General features: G+C 31.7%; 2 protein-coding genes across 5 annotated transcripts in view; one reads left to right on the top strand and one right to left on the bottom strand.

Moving 5' to 3' along the window:
- The window catches only part of Tmem18 (transmembrane protein 18), a 49,992-nt gene extending 47,265 nt beyond the window's left edge, over nucleotides 1–2,727 (bottom strand). The window contains exon 1 of one of the 2 annotated variants that reach the window (XM_035375129.2): nucleotides 2,503–2,727. In XM_035375129.2, coding sequence (XP_035231020.1) covers nucleotides 2,503–2,598 — 96 coding nt within the window. In that variant the 5' untranslated portion in view covers nucleotides 2,599–2,727. The remainder of the gene's footprint in view (nucleotides 1–2,502) is intronic. The other variant, XM_035375130.2, reaches the window with a different exon arrangement.
- Nucleotides 2,728–3,045: 318 nt separating this feature from the next.
- The window catches only part of LOC118179356 (endonuclease III-like protein 1), a 54,240-nt gene continuing 38,904 nt past the window's right edge, over nucleotides 3,046–18,381 (top strand). The window contains exons 1-2 of one of the 3 annotated variants that reach the window (XM_085820048.1): nucleotides 3,046–3,265; nucleotides 15,005–15,211. The gene's annotated coding sequence lies outside the window, so the exon portion shown is untranslated. The remainder of the gene's footprint in view (nucleotides 3,266–15,004; nucleotides 15,212–18,381) is intronic. The other 2 variants (XM_085820047.1, XM_085820049.1) reach the window with 2 other exon arrangements.

Raw genomic sequence — 18,381 nt, 5'->3', positions numbered from 1 at the left:
TTAAAAAAAATATGAGTGAATATAAAACTTCAATAATCTTTTTTTTTTTTCTTTTTCTTTTATTTTATTTTATTTTTTTTTTTTTTTTTTTTTTTTTTTTGTCAATGACAACAGCCCCACCTGAAGGACTTTTTTCTCTGATGGACAGTGTTTGTTCTCTAATAAAAAGAGGCAAGAAAAATTGTTGTTGAGTCCATATTTCATGGAAGATCAGTTGCAGAGACATTCGAGGAGGTCAGACTTCTACTTACACCCCAATTTTGAAGGACAGCCCCCTGGGGGGGGGATCCAGAGGTCTCCCATCCCTCTCGCCTGCCACCAAACAAGACGGTTGATCTTTACATTATGGTAACTTGGCGATTTTTTGGCGAAAATTTGGCAACCAACTCTCCTACAGCAACCCTCTATTTTTTTCCCTGCCGTCATTTTGTCTTCACGAAGTAAAGACATGTTTCTTTTCTTTTTATCTACTGAACACTTCTTCCTACAATCTAGTAGCCGAATTACACTTATGCTAGAAATTTTATCAAACAAAACTGCTTAATCATGACAAATATTCACTGCAAAATTGGGAAAAAGTGCACAATACCATACTCCTTACGCGTTTTTCAAAATAACACATACACATAAACCATGTACACGCCGACTTATTTTTACTTAAAAAAACATCCCAGAATTGCACAAAAATGGCATTGCGCACACTCTTCACTATATCCATGTACACTGCTTTTTTCTCATAAATTAGAAAATTTTCACGAAAATACATGACAATTTTCTCAATCTTTAAACCCGGTAAAAAGAACATATATGAAATTACCTGATCGCAAAAAAGTATTTACCCTTTCCAAATATGAACATTTCCACATATAAAATAAATAAAATATCCAAAAACTTTTACCTCTAAATCATCTATTACATTATACACGTCATCAACGAATTCATACCGCAACCATTACAAATACTTAGTGTCAGATATTTAAATTATTTCCATGCACGTTTACTTCAACTAAAATGTATACCATATTCCTACAAACATCAAATTCACAAAATAACTATCATTTCCTTAAAATATAATTAAATTCAAAAACACTACTTAAAATATAAATGAGCACATACATTAAATTAATAAAAATTACCTTACAATCCTAATTACTTTAAACTAAATCATTGCTAATAACAATTTTCCCAATAATACCAAATTCCTTTCCACCTTACATTTAGAACAATGCATAAAAATAATATCCTCAAATAATTAAAAATACTAACTTACCTAATCTTCTTCAGAATCTTGATTACATGGCGGATACACTTTTCTAATTCATTCAATAAAATTATTGAAAGATTTTTTTCTGCGAATTTTTCCTCCATACTTCCTCCGCTAAATAAAAAGCAAACTTCTCTTTATCACAATGCCTAAATACCCATTTCGAATTCACTTTAGTTAGGGCCATGGGATCCAAAAATTAAACAACACTGTTTCACACAACACAGAATAAAGCTAAATACAAAATTTCCACATTTTTTCCCGATTTCCCCCCTTTTCCGATTAAAGAACCGTAATTCGTCCATTAATATCACGACATATCCCATGATCTCTCATTTTCCTCACGCAAAATAATGCGTAATCGGAACTGAGTACTGCTCACATTATTACCAAAGTCCCAGGTAGTAACCTTTATCTCCTCCAAAATGTCGCCAAACTACCAGTTACCATATTGTAAAGATCAACCAAGACGACTTTTGGTTCACCACATGTGCCCCCATGTCACAAAGATACTATATATTTACAAACATATATGCTTTCTCCGGGATTTCAACCTTGACCCTTCAGTATCGCAGTAGGCTCCCCTAACCACTATACCATGTAGGTGGCACTCAACTGAAATTATTCCCTTAAATAAAAATTAAAGGCTCAAAATTCTATAACAAATTAAAAAACCACTTTATCCTGAAATACCAAATAAACATTTCATTTTTCCTTACAGTTTTGTTTGTCCATATATAGCAACTGTATTTCAAATATTTTATTAGCACTCGTAAACACAGAAAAAAATTTACTTTTATGTAAGACGGTGAAATAAACCTTTAAGAAAACTTTCCTTCTGTATTTTATAATTTTATTTTTATTTTTAGAATTTAGACAATAATCAGACACTGCAACAGCAACTTAAACTGTAAACATGTTCAAAATATAAAAATAAGAATGCAATAAATTATTAAATAAAGAACTAAAAATTTTGATGATTTAAGATGTAGTAATTAAATTAGAAATCAAGAAAAATATAAACTGTTTCGAAAAAATTATTTAGAAGTACACTAAACAGTTCTCTCATAAAGTACGATGTTAAAAGTTTCCCATTCAAATAAATCTCTCAGATTAAATAAATGAATAAAATAAAATAAAAAGTACGTCATTTAATTTTGCAAAGATTCTACGTAATTTGCGGACAACAGCAACTGCAAACTAAGAAAAATAAAAGGTAAATAAAATTATCATCTTACCTCTTTTAAAAAGGTAATGAGATTCAAAACTTCATTTTGCATATGAGGTACGAGCTGATTGCCTTTAGTTAAAATAGCAGAAAATTCTGTTTCCATATCACAATTTAAAGATTCAAATTAATGAAAAAAACACCTCAAAAATCAAGATTAATCACATATTAACACAGATACCAATTATTCAATAAAAAATTTCCAAACAACCGTAAAGATTTTTCGCACAGCTTAGCGTTTGTGTACAATATCTACTCAGATAAATACAGCTTCTCGGTTTTGACACTGATATTAATCTAGCAAAATCTTTCTTCAGTATAATTGAAAATATTTTCGAATTGAATGAGATTTATTCTTAAATCATTTTAATCTATTAAGATGAATCATGCAAATTATACATCCTTTTGATAGTGAAATTCCATAAGCGCTAAAACTATATAACAGAGGCGATTTAGACACTTTTTCTTTGATTTAAATTTTTCTAATAGTTTTGTAGAAAAAATATCAAAAAAGATATTTATTATTGTTTCATTTTCGATATCGGAAATTACATATTGGCAGCAGCTAGAAACGCAATGATTTGTTACGTAACAAGTGGTTCCAAATCTGAATTCCGTATTTTGGGATTAAATTGAATAATAGATTTTATAAACAGTACGATTTATTATTCTGAAACTTCAGTTAGAGAATTTTAAATGCTGTCTCTTTTTCAATTGCTTTCTACTAAATATGGTCAACTGGCTAAAATTTTACCTGTCACGTAGAATACCAGGTATGTGGATCTTAAATTATTTTATTTCTAAATAATTGAACTGATCTTAGAAGTTTTATAGTCAGAATAAGTTAACAGTTTTCATAAATTCAAATATAAATAATTTATGATGTATGAAGCATTTTTCTGCTTTCGATTTATATTCGGAATAGTTTTCTGTGAGTATTTTAATTTAATGGTTGGAATAAAAACGTGAAGTAACGTTATAAAATTGTGGCAAAATTCTCCATTTTTTAATTTAGAACAGCCACAATGCAGAATATATGTTCAAAATATATGAATTATCATTTAAATAGATGCATATTTTATTTTTATAGGAGAAATTAAAATTATCTCTTTAATGATGCAAATGTATTACTGATACATCAGTGCAAGGATGGATGATGTGATTTATGACGCATAACTTAAAAAGTTATTATATGCTAAACACAAGTTCGTATTATACTAATTCAAGGGTGTTACAACAAATCAACATGATAGGTTTTAAATGAGGTAAAATCTCAGTACAGACATAAATACATAAAGCACACATAAAAACTAATTAAGCGATTAAAAACCAAAACCAATCAAATTAAATGATAAAAGCCACTTTCTCTGAAATACTGAAATTAATTAAAATTATCGTCTTATCCGATTACGCGGCAAGAGGTATGTCAGAGCTATTAAAATATTTGGTAAAAATATATATTATTAGCGATTGGCCAGCAAGGCACAATCTCAAGATAGCCGCTGCATGAAACCAAAATAACACGTCAAAGAATTACACAAACTCAATGTCCATGTACGCATCGATCTATTTTCACTTAAAAAAACATCAGAGAATTGCACCATCTCGACATTTACTTTGTCCATGTAAACATCAATCTATTTTCACTTAAAGAAAATCAGGAGAATGATGACATCATATAATGTTAAAACAGTTACTCATCACCAAAATTTGTAGCCAATCGAAGCTCAATAAACTGCATTTTAAATCACACAATGAAATAACATAAAAAAGGAAAGTATTTTTCCACTTTGCCGGCGCAGGCGATAAAGCTGCCAAAATGGTTCAACGATGCCAAACGGAATATCCCCGCTGGTAACCTTTCACGCCACATTTTCAAAACAAGTCGCAGCCATTTCTTATTGAATTAATCGTTTCTTTCAATACTGGCATATAATTGCATAGAATTTTTACCAGATAGTTCAATTTTATGTTCTAAGGCCATTCGCAGTAAGTAAGTCAATTAGGATATAACTTCGCTCACCCGAAGGCGAAAATATAGAAATGGCAAAATTAAATTCATCAATTCTAATGAGAATGCATTAGGGAAGTAAAGCACTGTGGTTTTACATAATTTCTGACTAAGCTATTCATAGGAACTGGAATAATTCTTGCATTTAAACTTGTATTCCATATTAAGATTTAATTTTAAATTAACATAATTACTGAGAGAATTAGATTCTTTTAGTGCAGTTTATGCAAGATGAAATCACTTGGGATGTTGTACTATGAAAGCATATTAAATTCTTAAATTAACATCGTTTTACTAATATGTCAAAAGTGGATGAAAAACCAATGGAAATTTAGGATTTGTCCAGAACAGAGGAAGAATTTATCAGATTGTTTCAAGCAAAAGGGCTTATGTCTAAAATTGCTGCTTGTGATAATAATCATAAAATGTAATTATATTTAGGAGATGAAATTCAATGGCACTGCAACCTCTCAACTTGTCGTAGTAAAAGAAGTATACAGAAAGGCATATGGCTTGAAGATTGAGTTTCTTGAAGTGTATGAGCTTTATTTATGGTTGGAGTGAAGAATTAACTTCAGTTATATGGTGTGAAAAGTAGTTGGAAATCAGACACGAAACAGTTGTGGACTGAAATAACTACATGCGAGAGGTTTGTGTGGATTCTTTGCTTAAATGTCAACAGTGGAAAATAGGAGGACCTGGTATGATCATGGATGAAAGTATGCTCACGAAATGCAAAAACAGTCTGGGACGGATTCTACTGTAATAGTGGATCTTTGGTGGAGTTTGCCGTAAAGCAAACAAATGTTTCCTTTTGAAGATGCTAAACTGATCCATAAGAATTATACTAGAAGCAATAAAGGAAAGCATCGAAAAAAGAATTACAATATATTCTGATTCATGAAAATCACATTGCACTGAAAAACTGGAAGAAGAAAATACAAACATTTCAAAGTTAACCATAAATAAAATTTTGTCGATCAAAAAACTGGAACACACAAAAAATTAAAAAACTAGTGCCAAATGGTGAAATAAGAAACACAGAGGAGCTTAACCTCATCATCTGGAAAGTTATCTCACTGTATGTATGTGGAGAAGGTAAATAAAATACCCATCTGAAAAAAAATGTTAAACAATATTAAAATGTTTATGCCTCCAAAGTAAAAAAGTTTGTGTATCACTGTGTGTTGTCGCCAATAATGTCTGCTTGGCGAGATTTGCGGCGGCGAAATGAAAATGTACCAAAAGGAAATGCAGTCAAAAGTCTTTAATCCGGACTCGTTGGGACTTCGGCGATTCTGGATTATGGGTTTTTCCGGATTATAGATCATCAATGGCATGCAGAAATTTTAAAATTTAAAATATGAAAGCGTAATTTATGAAATAAAGAGCAGTTATGATTAAAGGGTATCAAAATTAAAAAAAAAAAAAAAAGCTTAATATTTATTTGTTTACTTTATTAAACATTTCTTTCAATACGTGCATGCGTAAAGTATACATTACGCATAGTTGAAATTAGAAAATTGCGACCAGAAAACTATTTGATGTGTATTCCTGATATTTATAATGACGAGGAATTTGATTTAAATCATATCAATGATGGAGTACATCGAGATGAAATACTACATTTAGTAAGGAATTATAAGCCGAATAAAATAAAAACATCTGCCCTGAAGATAAGGATAGTGCTGACAGATCAACTTCCAGTTCATTGCATGCCGCAATGCCCCCCCCTTCCGGCAGAGCAGCGTGAAATTGATAAACAGATTTCGGAATGGTTAGAAAAACAAAGGATATGCCTTTATCCATTTTTTGCAGCAATTCCACTTTTTGTTTGATGGACATCGAAATATACTTTTGCTTTGTAGATCCTTTGGCAGCTTCAGCATGAGAAATTCTATTTGACATAATCGAAAGTTCAAGCTTACTTTTATAAAATTGCTCTAACAGTCTGCAAAAAATAATAAGTTGGATCCAGTTCAAAGATTAAGGAACAATGCAATCTGCAACATTAACTGAAATAGATAATCAGATAATTTTAGCTTAGCTTACACCGTTTATTATACATTAAATGCGCATGCGTTAATGTATTAAGTGCACATGCATATGTGCATGCGTAAAGGTATTACGCACATGCATAAGCGCCTATGCACATGCGTGAATGCATTATGCGTTGACGCATGCGCAGAAAGTTTGTAGCTTTGAGATCCGGTTTATAGATCATTATTCCGGGTTATAGGTGTCCGGATTAACGACTTTTTACTGTATATGTTATTGCATAAACACACTACAAAAAGGAAATATTGATTTACCATATTTTGATATTTCTGTGTATTCAGTCACAGAATTTCACGCAAAATTTCTTAACTCCGGTTTCCGCATCCTTAAATATCACTGCGTGATTTACTAAGAAGTGAACGAAGCCATTATCAAAAAGACAATCATATTACTTCCAGCAGTTGGATATGATCGTTGTTCCAAGTAAAATATTCCATTAAATTACATCCAACGAAGTTTTTTTAATTCTGTCCTCAATCACTTTAAAAAAAAAAAAAAAAAGGCCTTCCGCTCTCTCATTCTGTTTCATCAAACACCCAGTTTACCATCGGCAGCCATTTTACGATGCAAAGCACAAAATATGCAACATACTTCCTAATTAACATCCAACACAGAAATAAGCCCTTACAGATATTTTCCTATCAGTCAAATTCACGGTAATCATGCAACCAGTCACCTCATAATAGTGTTTCCATAACATTCAACTTTTCAGGTTACCATAAATGAAGCAACGACTTGGCGATAATCCAAGAGGCACACTAAAATATAGACTAACCACTGAAGTGTTGCATTTTTTCAGAAATATGGCATTTTCCCTACTAGTCGTAGAGTGTAGAAATGCACATCTCATGAAGTTGTATTTTATAAAGGATCGTATTGTGTGAGTTATACTGGGGAATTCATTTGAAGAAAATGTCGGGAAGGAAAGACGGCTGATCTTTGGAATATGGTAACAGGTAGTTTGGCGACATTTTGGAGGCAATAAAGGTTACTACTTAGGACTTTAGTAATAATGTGAGAAGTACTCAGTTCCGATTATGCATTATTTTGTGTGAGGGAAATGAGAGATCATGAGATATGTCATGTGACATTAATGGACGAATTACAGTTCTTTAATCGGAAAAGGGGGTAAATTTGGAAAAATTTTATCTGGATTTCGGATTTAAAAATTAGCAGTAGTACTGCAGCCGATTGAAACTCTTTCTGTAGGGAAGTGTGCATGCCACGTAATGAAGATTCTGAAGAAGATTAGGTTAATTAGTATTTTTAATCATTTGAGGATATTATTTTTATGCATTGTTCTAAATGTAAGGAGTAAATAAATTAATATGGTATTATTGGAAAATTGTTATTAGCAATGATTTAGTTTAAAGTAGGATTGTAATGTAATTTTTATTAATTTAATGTATGTGCTTATTTATATTTTAAGTAGTGTTTTTTAATTTAAATATATTTTAATTTAATGATCGTGATTTTGTGAGTTATATGTTTGTAGTATTTTGGAATACGTTTGAGTAGTATACGTTGAGTATTTTCATGCATTTTCGTGAAATTTTTCTAATTTATGAGAAAAAAGCAGTGTACATGGATATAGTGAAGAGTGTGCGCAGTGCCATTTTTGTGGAATTCTGGGATGGTTTTTTAAGTAAAAATAAGTCGACGTGTACATGGTTTAGTTATATTTTAATTAAATGATAGTTATTTTGTGAATTTTATGTTTGTAGCAATTTGGTAAACGTTTCAGTTAAACGTGCATGGAAATAATTTAAATATTTGACACTAAGTGTTTGTAACCATTTTTAATGTTTGCAGTAGAAATTCGTTGCTGACGTTTATAATATAATAGATAATTTAGAGGTAAAAGTTTTTGGATATTTTATTTATTTTATACGTGGAAATGTTCATCCTTGGAAAGGTATATACTTTTTCGCGATCAGGTAATTTCATATATGTTCTTTTTACCGGATTTAAAGATTCGCAAAATTTTCATGCATTTTCGTGAAATTTTTCTAATTTATGACAAAAACGCAATGTACATGGATATAGTGAAGAGTGTGCGCAGTGCCATTTTTGTGCATTTCTGGGATGTTTTTTTAAGTAAAAATAAGTCGACGTGTACGTGGTTTAGTGATATTTTAATTAAATGATAGTTGTTTTGTGAATTTTATGTTTGTAGGAATTTGGTATACGTTTCATTTGAAGTAAACGTGTATGGAAATAATTTAAATATTTGACACTAAGTATTTGTAACTATTTTTAATGTTTGCATATAAATTCGTTGGTGACGTTTATAATATAATAGATAATTTGGTTGATCTTTAGATTATGGTAACTTGGCGATTTTTTGGCGAAAATTTGGCGACCCACTCTCCTGCAGCAATCCTCTATTTTTTTTTTCTCGCCGTCATTTTGTCTTCACGAAGTAAAAACATGTTTCTTTTCTTTTTATCTACTAAACACTTCTTCCAACAATCTACTAGCCGAATTACACTTATGCTTGAAATTTTATCTAACAAAACTGCTTAATCATGACAAATATTCACTGCAAAATTGGGGAAAAGTGCCCAATACCATACTCCTTACGCGTTTTTCAAAATAACACATACACATAAACCATGTACACGTCGACTTATTTTTACTTAAAAAACATCCCAGAATTACAAAAAAATGGCATTGCGCACACTCTTCACTATATCCATGTACACTGCTTTTTTCTCATAAATTAGAAAAATTTCACGAAAATACATGACAATTTTCTGAATCTTTAACCCGGTAAAAAGAACATATATGAAATTACCTGATCGCGAAAAAGAATATACCCTTTCCAAATATGAACATTTCCACATATAAAATAAATAAAATATCCAAAAACTTTTACCTCTAAATCATCTATTATATTATAAACGTCACCAACGAATTCATACCGCAAGCATTACAAATACTACTTAGTGTCAAATATTTAAGTTATTTCCATGCACGTTTACTTCAACTAAAACATATACCAAATTCCTACAAACATAAAATTCACAAAATAACTTATCATTTAATTCAAATATCACTAAACCATGTACACGTCGACTTATTTTTACTTAAAAAAAAAATCCCAGAATTGCACAAAAATGGCATTGCGCACACTCTTCACCATATCCATGTACACTACTTTTTTCTCATAAATTAGAAAATTTCACGAAAATACATGACAATTTTCTGAATCTTTAACCCGGTAAAAAGAACATATATGAAATTGCCTGATCGCGAAAAAGTATATACCCTTTCCAAATATGAACATTTCCACATATAAAATAAATAAAATATCCAAAAACTTTTACCTCTAAATCATCTATTATATTATAAACGTCACCAACGAATTCATACCGCAAACATTACAAATACTTAGTGTCAAATATTTAAATTATTTCCATGCACGTTTACTTCAACTAAAACGTATACCAAATTCCTACAAACATAAAATTCACAAAATAACTATCATTTAATTAAAATATAATTAAATTCAAAAACACTACTTAAAATATAAATAAGCACATACATTAAATTAATAAAAATTAGCTTACAATCCTAATTACTTTAAACTAAATCATTGCTAATAACAATTTTCCCAATAATACCAAATTACTTTACTTCCACCTTACATTTAGAAGAATGCATAAAAATAATGTCCTCAAATAATTAAAAATACTAACTTACCTAATCTTCTTCAGAATCTTGATTACGTGTCCGATAAACTTTTCTTATTTCCTCCGCTAAATAAAAAGCAATCGTATGTGCGCCTGCTTCAGGATCTTTAAAATCATACTTGTAGTTCACAGCAAGGTATCAGGTAAAATAAATAACTTAATAAAACATCTTTACTTCTATCTCGCACAACCTTAAAGAAACACTTATTACTACCCCTTTCAATCCCACTAAATACTCATTTCGAATTCACTTTAGTTAGGGCCATGGGATCCAAAAATTAACGAACACTGTTTCACACAACACAGAATAAAACCAAATACAAAATTTCCAGATTTTTTCCCGATTTCCCCCCTTTTCCGATTAAAGAACCGTAATTCGTCCATTAATATCACATGACATATCCCATGATCTCTCATTTCCCTCACGCAAAATAATGCGTAATCGAAACTGAGTACTGCTCACATTATTACCAAAGTCCCAGGTAGTAACCTTTATCGCCTCCAAAATGTAGCCAAACTACCAGTTACCATATTCTAAAGATCAGCTGATAATTTAGAGGTAAAAGCTTTTGGATATTTTATTTATTTTATACGAGGAAATGTTCATCCTTGGAAAGGGTATATACTTTTTTGTGATCAGGTAATTTCATATATGTGCTTTTTACCGAGTTTAAAGATTAAGAAAATTTTCCTGCATTTTCGTGCAAATTTTTGTAATTTATGAGAAAATAGCAGTGTTGATGGATAAAGTTAAGAGTGTGTGCAATGCCATTTTTGTGCAATTCTGGGATTTTTTTTTAAGTAAAAATAAGTTGACGTGTAAATGGTTTATGTGTATGTGCTATTCTGAAAAACACTCAAGGAGTTTGCGATTGTGCACTTTTTCCCAGTTTTGCAGTTAATATTTGTTATGATTAAGCAGTTTTGTTACATAAAATTTCTAGCATAAGTGTAATTCAGCTAGTAGATTGTTGGAAAAATTGTTGAGGAAATAAAAAGAAAAGAAACATGTCTTTACTTCGTGAAGACAAAGTGGCGGCGAAAAAAAATAGAGGGTTACTGTAGCAGAGTTGGTTGCCAAATATTCGCCAAAAAATCGCCAAGTTACCGTAATCCAAAGATCAACCGGAAAGACTATTTTGAAGGGATTTTAAAACAGATAGCTGAACAGTATCAATTGAATGTTAAAATGTAAATATTGTTGTGATTGATTTTCCTTAGTGTTTAGGTAATAAAATTCATTTGGCTAGCTTTTAACTCTTCTCCAATGTTACATTATTGTAGAAATCTTGCAGTGCGAAAGTAGTTTATGAACTGTTCTTAGATGATTATGATAATATATTTCTCTGAAAAAGTGCAATTCTCTAATATATGTATTTTATAGATAGTTAAGTCAATCTGTATATGGAGAGCAGTGACAATTTGCTCTGCAATGCTAAGAATTCTGTAATTTTCTGATGTATTTTTAAGTTAAAATAGTTCCCTGTGCACACGAGCAGAATATCGAGAAAACAGAAATGTAATTCTTACTGTTTCATTATGGCAGTTTCTTGCATTTTTAATTCATTAATTCATAGCTTTTTATGTAATTTATGCTGTTTTATTTGTATGGGCCACGGTTTTGTAAATAGCTGTTGTTTTTCACATTTTGTACAAAACAATTGGTCGCCAATGATTGGTGACTTCATAGAATGGTTGGGCAGATAATGCTATAATACAGATTACTCTCCGTTTGTGTGCAGTGATTGAAGGTTAGTTGACTTAAAGAAAAGTGCTTAAAGGTTTATCCGCATAAAAAGGAAACATGGTTATAGAAAAATTTCTAAGAAAAACTGCCTCATGTTCAATTTAGACATGGGAAAACTATAAAAATGCCCATAAAGTGACAGGCTGTACTAGGCCAGTGCCATGCAGTGACAGCCTTTAGCCAGTAACAGGCTATACTAGGTTGAAGATAAATATGATTAGAATTTTGGAACTTGCAGTTCTGCAGAACGTTTTTATTGCATGCAAAAAGTTTTAGAGTAGATTTAAGGGTGCCCCTTGGATTATCGCCAAGTTATTATTTCATTTATCACCAAGTTGCTGTTTCATTTATCGCCAAGTTGTTGTTTCATTTATGGTAATCTGAGTAATTGAATGTCATGGAAACCGTGGTATGACGTAATTGGTTGCGTGATTGTGGTCAATTTGAATCATGGGAAAAGATTTGGAAAGTGTGTTTTAGATTTTGGGTAAGTACATTGTTATTTTGTGGTTTATGGAGTAAAATGGCTAAATGTGGTAAGATTAATTTGAAGTTTCTGTACGATTTAGAATGAAAAGAAATAAAGCATTAATTGACTGGTGTGTAAATGAAGGTTTACTTAGTAGCCATTAGTAAGTGTCCTGTTTGTGGGAAGGAAATGCATATGATCGAACGTTGGACAATACTAGCGCTACGGAGGATATTTTTGTGAATTTATGTGGCGATGCCATTATACAGATTCTAGTTCAGATAATTTTAGGAAGTTTTTGGATGCTGTTAAGGAATTTTGTTTGACTGAAGACTCGTAAATTCATAAATAAGGTAAATGGATAGTTCCTTTGTGTAGTTTTAAGATGAATTTCCCTTTTTATTTATTTCATTGCTTGATTTAAAATGTAGTTTATTGAGATTATATATTTTTAGTTGGCTGCTCCTTTGACTTTTTAAGTGAATATGGATCAATGTGTACATGAACAGTATCAATCTATATATGGAGTGCGCATGAACAGTATCAATCTGTATATTGCAAAGGAAGTGCGCAATGCCTAGTTTGTGCAATTCTCTGATTTTTTTTTAAGTGAAAATAGGTTGATGCGTACATGGATACCATGTTTGTGCAATTCTTTGACTTGTTATTTTGGATTTGTGTAGCGGCAATCGCAAATATCGCAGCTACACTTAGCCAAAAAAGTTAAAGAATTGCACAAACTCGGTGTTCAGTTACCGCCAAGGGGCACCCGTAAATATATTTTTACCACAAAAAGCTACATGATAAGTAAAGTGTTCTAATTAGACATACTATTTGTATTTCTATCCTTTTATGTTTGCCAGAACTGATGGCAAAATTCAACTTTCAACACTGGAGCAAACAGAGAAATTGTAAATATGATAACCTGAAGGATAAAAAATAGTTATCTTTTCCTTCAGACACGGTTTGGGCATCTTTCTATATCTGACCTTCAGCAACAGAGCTGACAATATTACCAACTCCCTATGTCACTGAAAATCTTTTACTGTGCTTGCACTCGTTGCAGTTTTAGAAGGTTAATTATGTTACATACAGAATTTTTGTTTATTTTGGGGTGTATTTATCATAGCATTCTTGCTTTTAACATTATATGAGGATTTTTATTTTATTTGATATAATTTGATAAATTTTTTTGAACAGCAGTTTTTAAGAGAATTTGGAAGAAAAAAAATTTTCTACTATGAATTCATAGTGATTGCATCTTTAAGCCATTTTGAATAATAAAATGCTTAAATGGGCATCCCAGTTTTGTAAAGCATGGAGACATGTACGTTGTAAAGTCACTTATTGTACCAACTCTGGTTTACACATTATTCATTTTTTAAAGTATACTGTAAACATTCAAGTACTTAAGAATGTTAAGCCTAAACTGATTAATATCTAAACTACACACCTTATCTGCGTTTGCCTCATATCTATTGAACTTAACTTCTTTACTGTTCTCTTTACAGAAAATGTTACCTTGTGAAAACATTCTAAATAAAAATATCAAAACAGTTGATCAAACTAGAAAATCAAGAAGAAAATCTCATGGTCAAAAGTCATATTCTAAGCATAAAAAGGAAAAGGTACGAAAGGGAAAGATCTGCCGTTCACATCTGAAGCACTCTAAAAATGCTTCTGAATATATAGGAGCTGAGCGTTTAACTACTCAAGTGGGTTTCTTTACAAAAGGAAAAATTTCAAATTCAATTTCCCGTTTGGAAAAATTTGTACCTGATGACATAAAAGCTCGAGCTCGTCAAGATTTACATAAAGTTTTAAAATTTGCTAATGGTTCAAAAAGTACTTATCACAGGCCTATAGTATCAGATGTAAAAAGCAGTAGTGGTAGTAGTAGTAATGTGTCTTTTCAAAAGGTTTCAAACCCTCCATTACTTGCATCTCCTATAAAAAGCTTTACAAGAGATTCATGGAAAGCAAAATTGGAAAAGTCTGTTGGAACAGTATCTTCCAAATCTATATTTTCATCCGTAAAACTTACACAACAGAGTAGTCCTATGTCTAATGAAAATGAAATTTTTGAGGTTTACAAAATAGTCATAAATAAATTGCATCCAGCAGTTAAAAAAACAAATAATTTACTATTTCCAGGAATTTCAAATAATGACCAATTAAAACACGAATTAATGGATTTAAGGCATAAATTTGCACCTGTTAGTGTTACAAATAGTTCTTCTGCAAGAACAGATGTTTGTAATTTTTCAGCAAACAGTTCAGAAAATGAAACATCAGATGATGAAAATGATTTTGTATTTAAACCTGTATTGACTCAAGATTCTTCTGATGTGAAAGATTTTGCAAAATTTTTTCCAGTAGTAGAAAGTGATTCAAGCTCAGGAAGTTCTGAAACAGATGTGCAGCAGTTATCTTCATTTAAAAATACTTCCTTATCTGATTGTGATATACATAATAATAAAGGCTACAATGCTATTTCTAATAATAAAAATTCCTATATTGATTTAATATTAGGCTCTCCATCTCCTGGAGGCTCTCCAGTCTGGAAACCTCAAGTAGATGAGCCATTGAAGTTCTCTATTAGGGAAACCTCACCAATGAAATTTGAACCAAACCTGCCACCAACTCCAAACTTTTACTATCGTAAGAAGATGTTTTGAGATATACAGACTTCACAGATGAAGTGTTTTACTGATGAAACTAAATCTTGCCATAAGTTTTGTATGATAATATTTATGCTTAAATGAAAACTTAAAATATTATATTTTAATAAATATTTTTTTCATAGGATGTACATGATTTCATTATAAACTTTATTGAGAAGAGTAAAGTAATTTTCAGTAGTTTCAAAATATCTGCTTTTCATTCAGTCTTCTGATCTGTTAATTTCAAGGTAGAGGAAAATGTGGTATTAAAGTTTCTTTTGGTGTAATATTTTGATGTATGATTCAAACTAGTGATATGTAATTAATTTTTTTATTGCAAATAAAGTTTTACCATTTTATGTATCAATTTTAGAACCTAATATGAAAGTATGCAAATAAAAACATTAAAATTTAACTGATTAATTATGAAAATTTCAGTTTCTTAAACAGGTTTACACTAAATAATCTCAATAGTTTTTCTTGGAACAAATACTTTCATGGTAGAAGGCACAGGTGTACAATTCTGGCTAATGAATGTTTATCTCAAGATAAGATAATATATATATATGATCAGAGCCAGGACAAGAGTGAGGGAAATGATGCACATGCCTCGGGTGAATAACTAGATGGGACACCAAATTAGCTACAAAAAGTTTGAAATTCATATTAAATCATTCATCTTTATCTTTTAACATTGAAACACATCAAGAAGTATCAATAGAATTTTGTGAGTCCAGATGAAGTAAGAGAAAAATTACCGTAATTTTCGGAAGAAACGCCGCAGCACTTACGTGTTTAAAACTTAAATTTTCAGCGGGTGCAGCGTTTCTACCCATGTGCCGTTTAGGTGCACTAAAAATAAAATATTTCCTATGATGGTCATTGTACATAGTTTGGATGGCCTTGTCATTGTGCATAGACTAGTGCTGTCCCCACACAAAAGACCACTCAGTTGCTTTTTGCGAACGTTATTTTGTTTACATTCTTTCCCTTGAACGGACCTACATGCCTTATTCACCCTAAACGAGATCTCAGAACAATAACATTCTTCCCCCTTTCAAATCAACATTCTCATCAGTTCGAATAGTGTCTCTCCTCTGCCATTCGATGAATCTTCCAGGGCCCATCCTCTCCCCACCCCTGCCTTTTCTGCAATTTTTTTCAAAGGCGGACACGACTCCACCTGCCTCGCAATAACGAACTCTGACGTATTTCCCCTTCAGCATGAATGGATTTTTCTTGGCATTCTGCCAGATACAGATCCCATCAGTTTGGGTACAAGTACTTGTTGAATAGTTTTTAAGAAGGGAGAGGAAGATTTTTGAAAATGTCCCTAAACGGCACAGAAGCTATACTGCTGGTTTTAAGCTTAGTGTAATTTCACGTGCTGAACAAATTGGAAATCAAGCAGCAGCTCGAGAGTTTGAAGTGGACGACAGATGTATTTGACGTTGGAGAACTGAAAAAGAACTTCTTAAAAATATGCCACAACAGAAACGAGCCAAAAGAAGTGGTACTGTAAGGTGGCCAAATCGAGAGAACGACCTTGCAAACTGGATAAAGGAGCAACGAGGAAAGGGAATGGCAATTTCGACTGTAAAAATTCGCTTACAAGCAAAATTTATAGCAAAACGAATGAACATAAATGATTTCAAAGGAGGTGTAGCAGATTTATGAAAAGAAAAAATATTTCTGTGCGTACTAGAACAACAGTCGGGCAACAATTACCAATGGACTGGCAGTATAAAAAGTCATCTTTTCTAAAATATGTGACAGCTATTATTGACAAAAAAAACTTCTTCAGTCGCAGATAATAAATATAGATGAAATGCCGTTAGCTTTCGACTCTCCTGCAAACAGAACTGTTGATGAAACTGGTGCAAAAACTGTATCTATGTTTATGACGGGGCATGAAAGAACGTCATTTACATGTGTGTTAGCTTGTGCCGCAAACGGTGACAAGCTAAAGCCGATGATCATTTTTAAACGAAAAACTATTCCGAAGGGAGATGGTATGTCATATATCAGGACTTAGGTTGAGTTTTTGCATCTATACGGCCCACGACGATGTCACGCGCAAGTTAATCTATTGGGGCGTTTCTGTGTAATTTTAATTTTTTCCCTGCCATTTTTCTCGAGTGCGGCGTTTACGCTGATGTGGCCTTTCTTCCGGAAATTACAGTAATAACATTAATTTATTAAAAAAATTGGCCTTTTACAGTGCTCTATATGCACTACTTTTTAACATTAAAAATTATAATTGGAAATAACCCTTGAAATTAATTTATGTTTGTTTACAATGTATTGAGCTGCTTAGATTAAACTTGCCTAGAAAGCACTCTGCTGCAGACATTTGTAATTCATTACCATCTCTTTTTAATTTCAAGTATAGCTTTTTTTTGTTTTTACTTTGCCAAAATAAGCTTTCTGAAGTCCACTAACTGAAAATTGATAGTGATGTAACTGCTTTCAATTTCTAGCCCCAGAGCTAATACATAAAGGCCTATTGGAATAGCATCAGAAGTCTAAACATTGTTGTTTGAAAATGAAATGTATGGTATTTTCAGTGTTTTGGGGTCTTTTTTTTGGGGGGGGGCAGAATTTGCCATTGAACGAGATGAATATTTCAAGGTCTTATCTTGTGTTCATATTCAATTTTCATGGGATCTGCATAGCTGGTTTCCTGTATGGTTTTTCTGAACCAATTACATATATTATTGGGCAGATTAAGTGAATCCGTATATTAGTTTTCCTTGTACTTTGTAAAGGCTGGAATATAAACATATAAAGTAGAACATGGATTCTTCTTTCCCCTCCCTTTCTTTTTTTTTTTTTGGAATAAAAATTCAATTAACTGATGAAAGATGTACTGATGTTAAAGAATGGTTCCTTATTTTAATCTATTTTAAACACGAGACTGTTTGCTTCAGGAGGGATGCTTTTGTGAAGGGTATTCTAGAGGAACAATTTTGTTTTCAGGTTACACATGAGAAATGCCCAAAAATGTATGCAACCAACCCATTCACTATGAGCTGTATCATGACAGGCAGCTGGTATTATTCACTTTGCTACTCATGGGCTCAAATATTAACAGAAACCCAAGAAGCACCAAACTTGTTTCACAGTTCTCTGATATGAAAGTTACAAATTTTATTTTATCATATTGAAAGGGATTATTTGTTGATCTATATTAAATTTGAAAATATGGGAAAAGAAGAAGCTGTAAAATTCATTGCATTTAACAGA

Source organism: Stegodyphus dumicola, chromosome 7, assembly GCF_044657685.1.
Source record: "Stegodyphus dumicola isolate Sdum_Otavi_A_Nest chromosome 7, ASM4465768v1".
Taxonomy (NCBI): domain Eukaryota; kingdom Metazoa; phylum Arthropoda; class Arachnida; order Araneae; family Eresidae; genus Stegodyphus; species Stegodyphus dumicola.
Note: the sequence above shows the minus strand (reverse complement) of the source record. Positions and strands in the feature narration are given on the sequence as shown.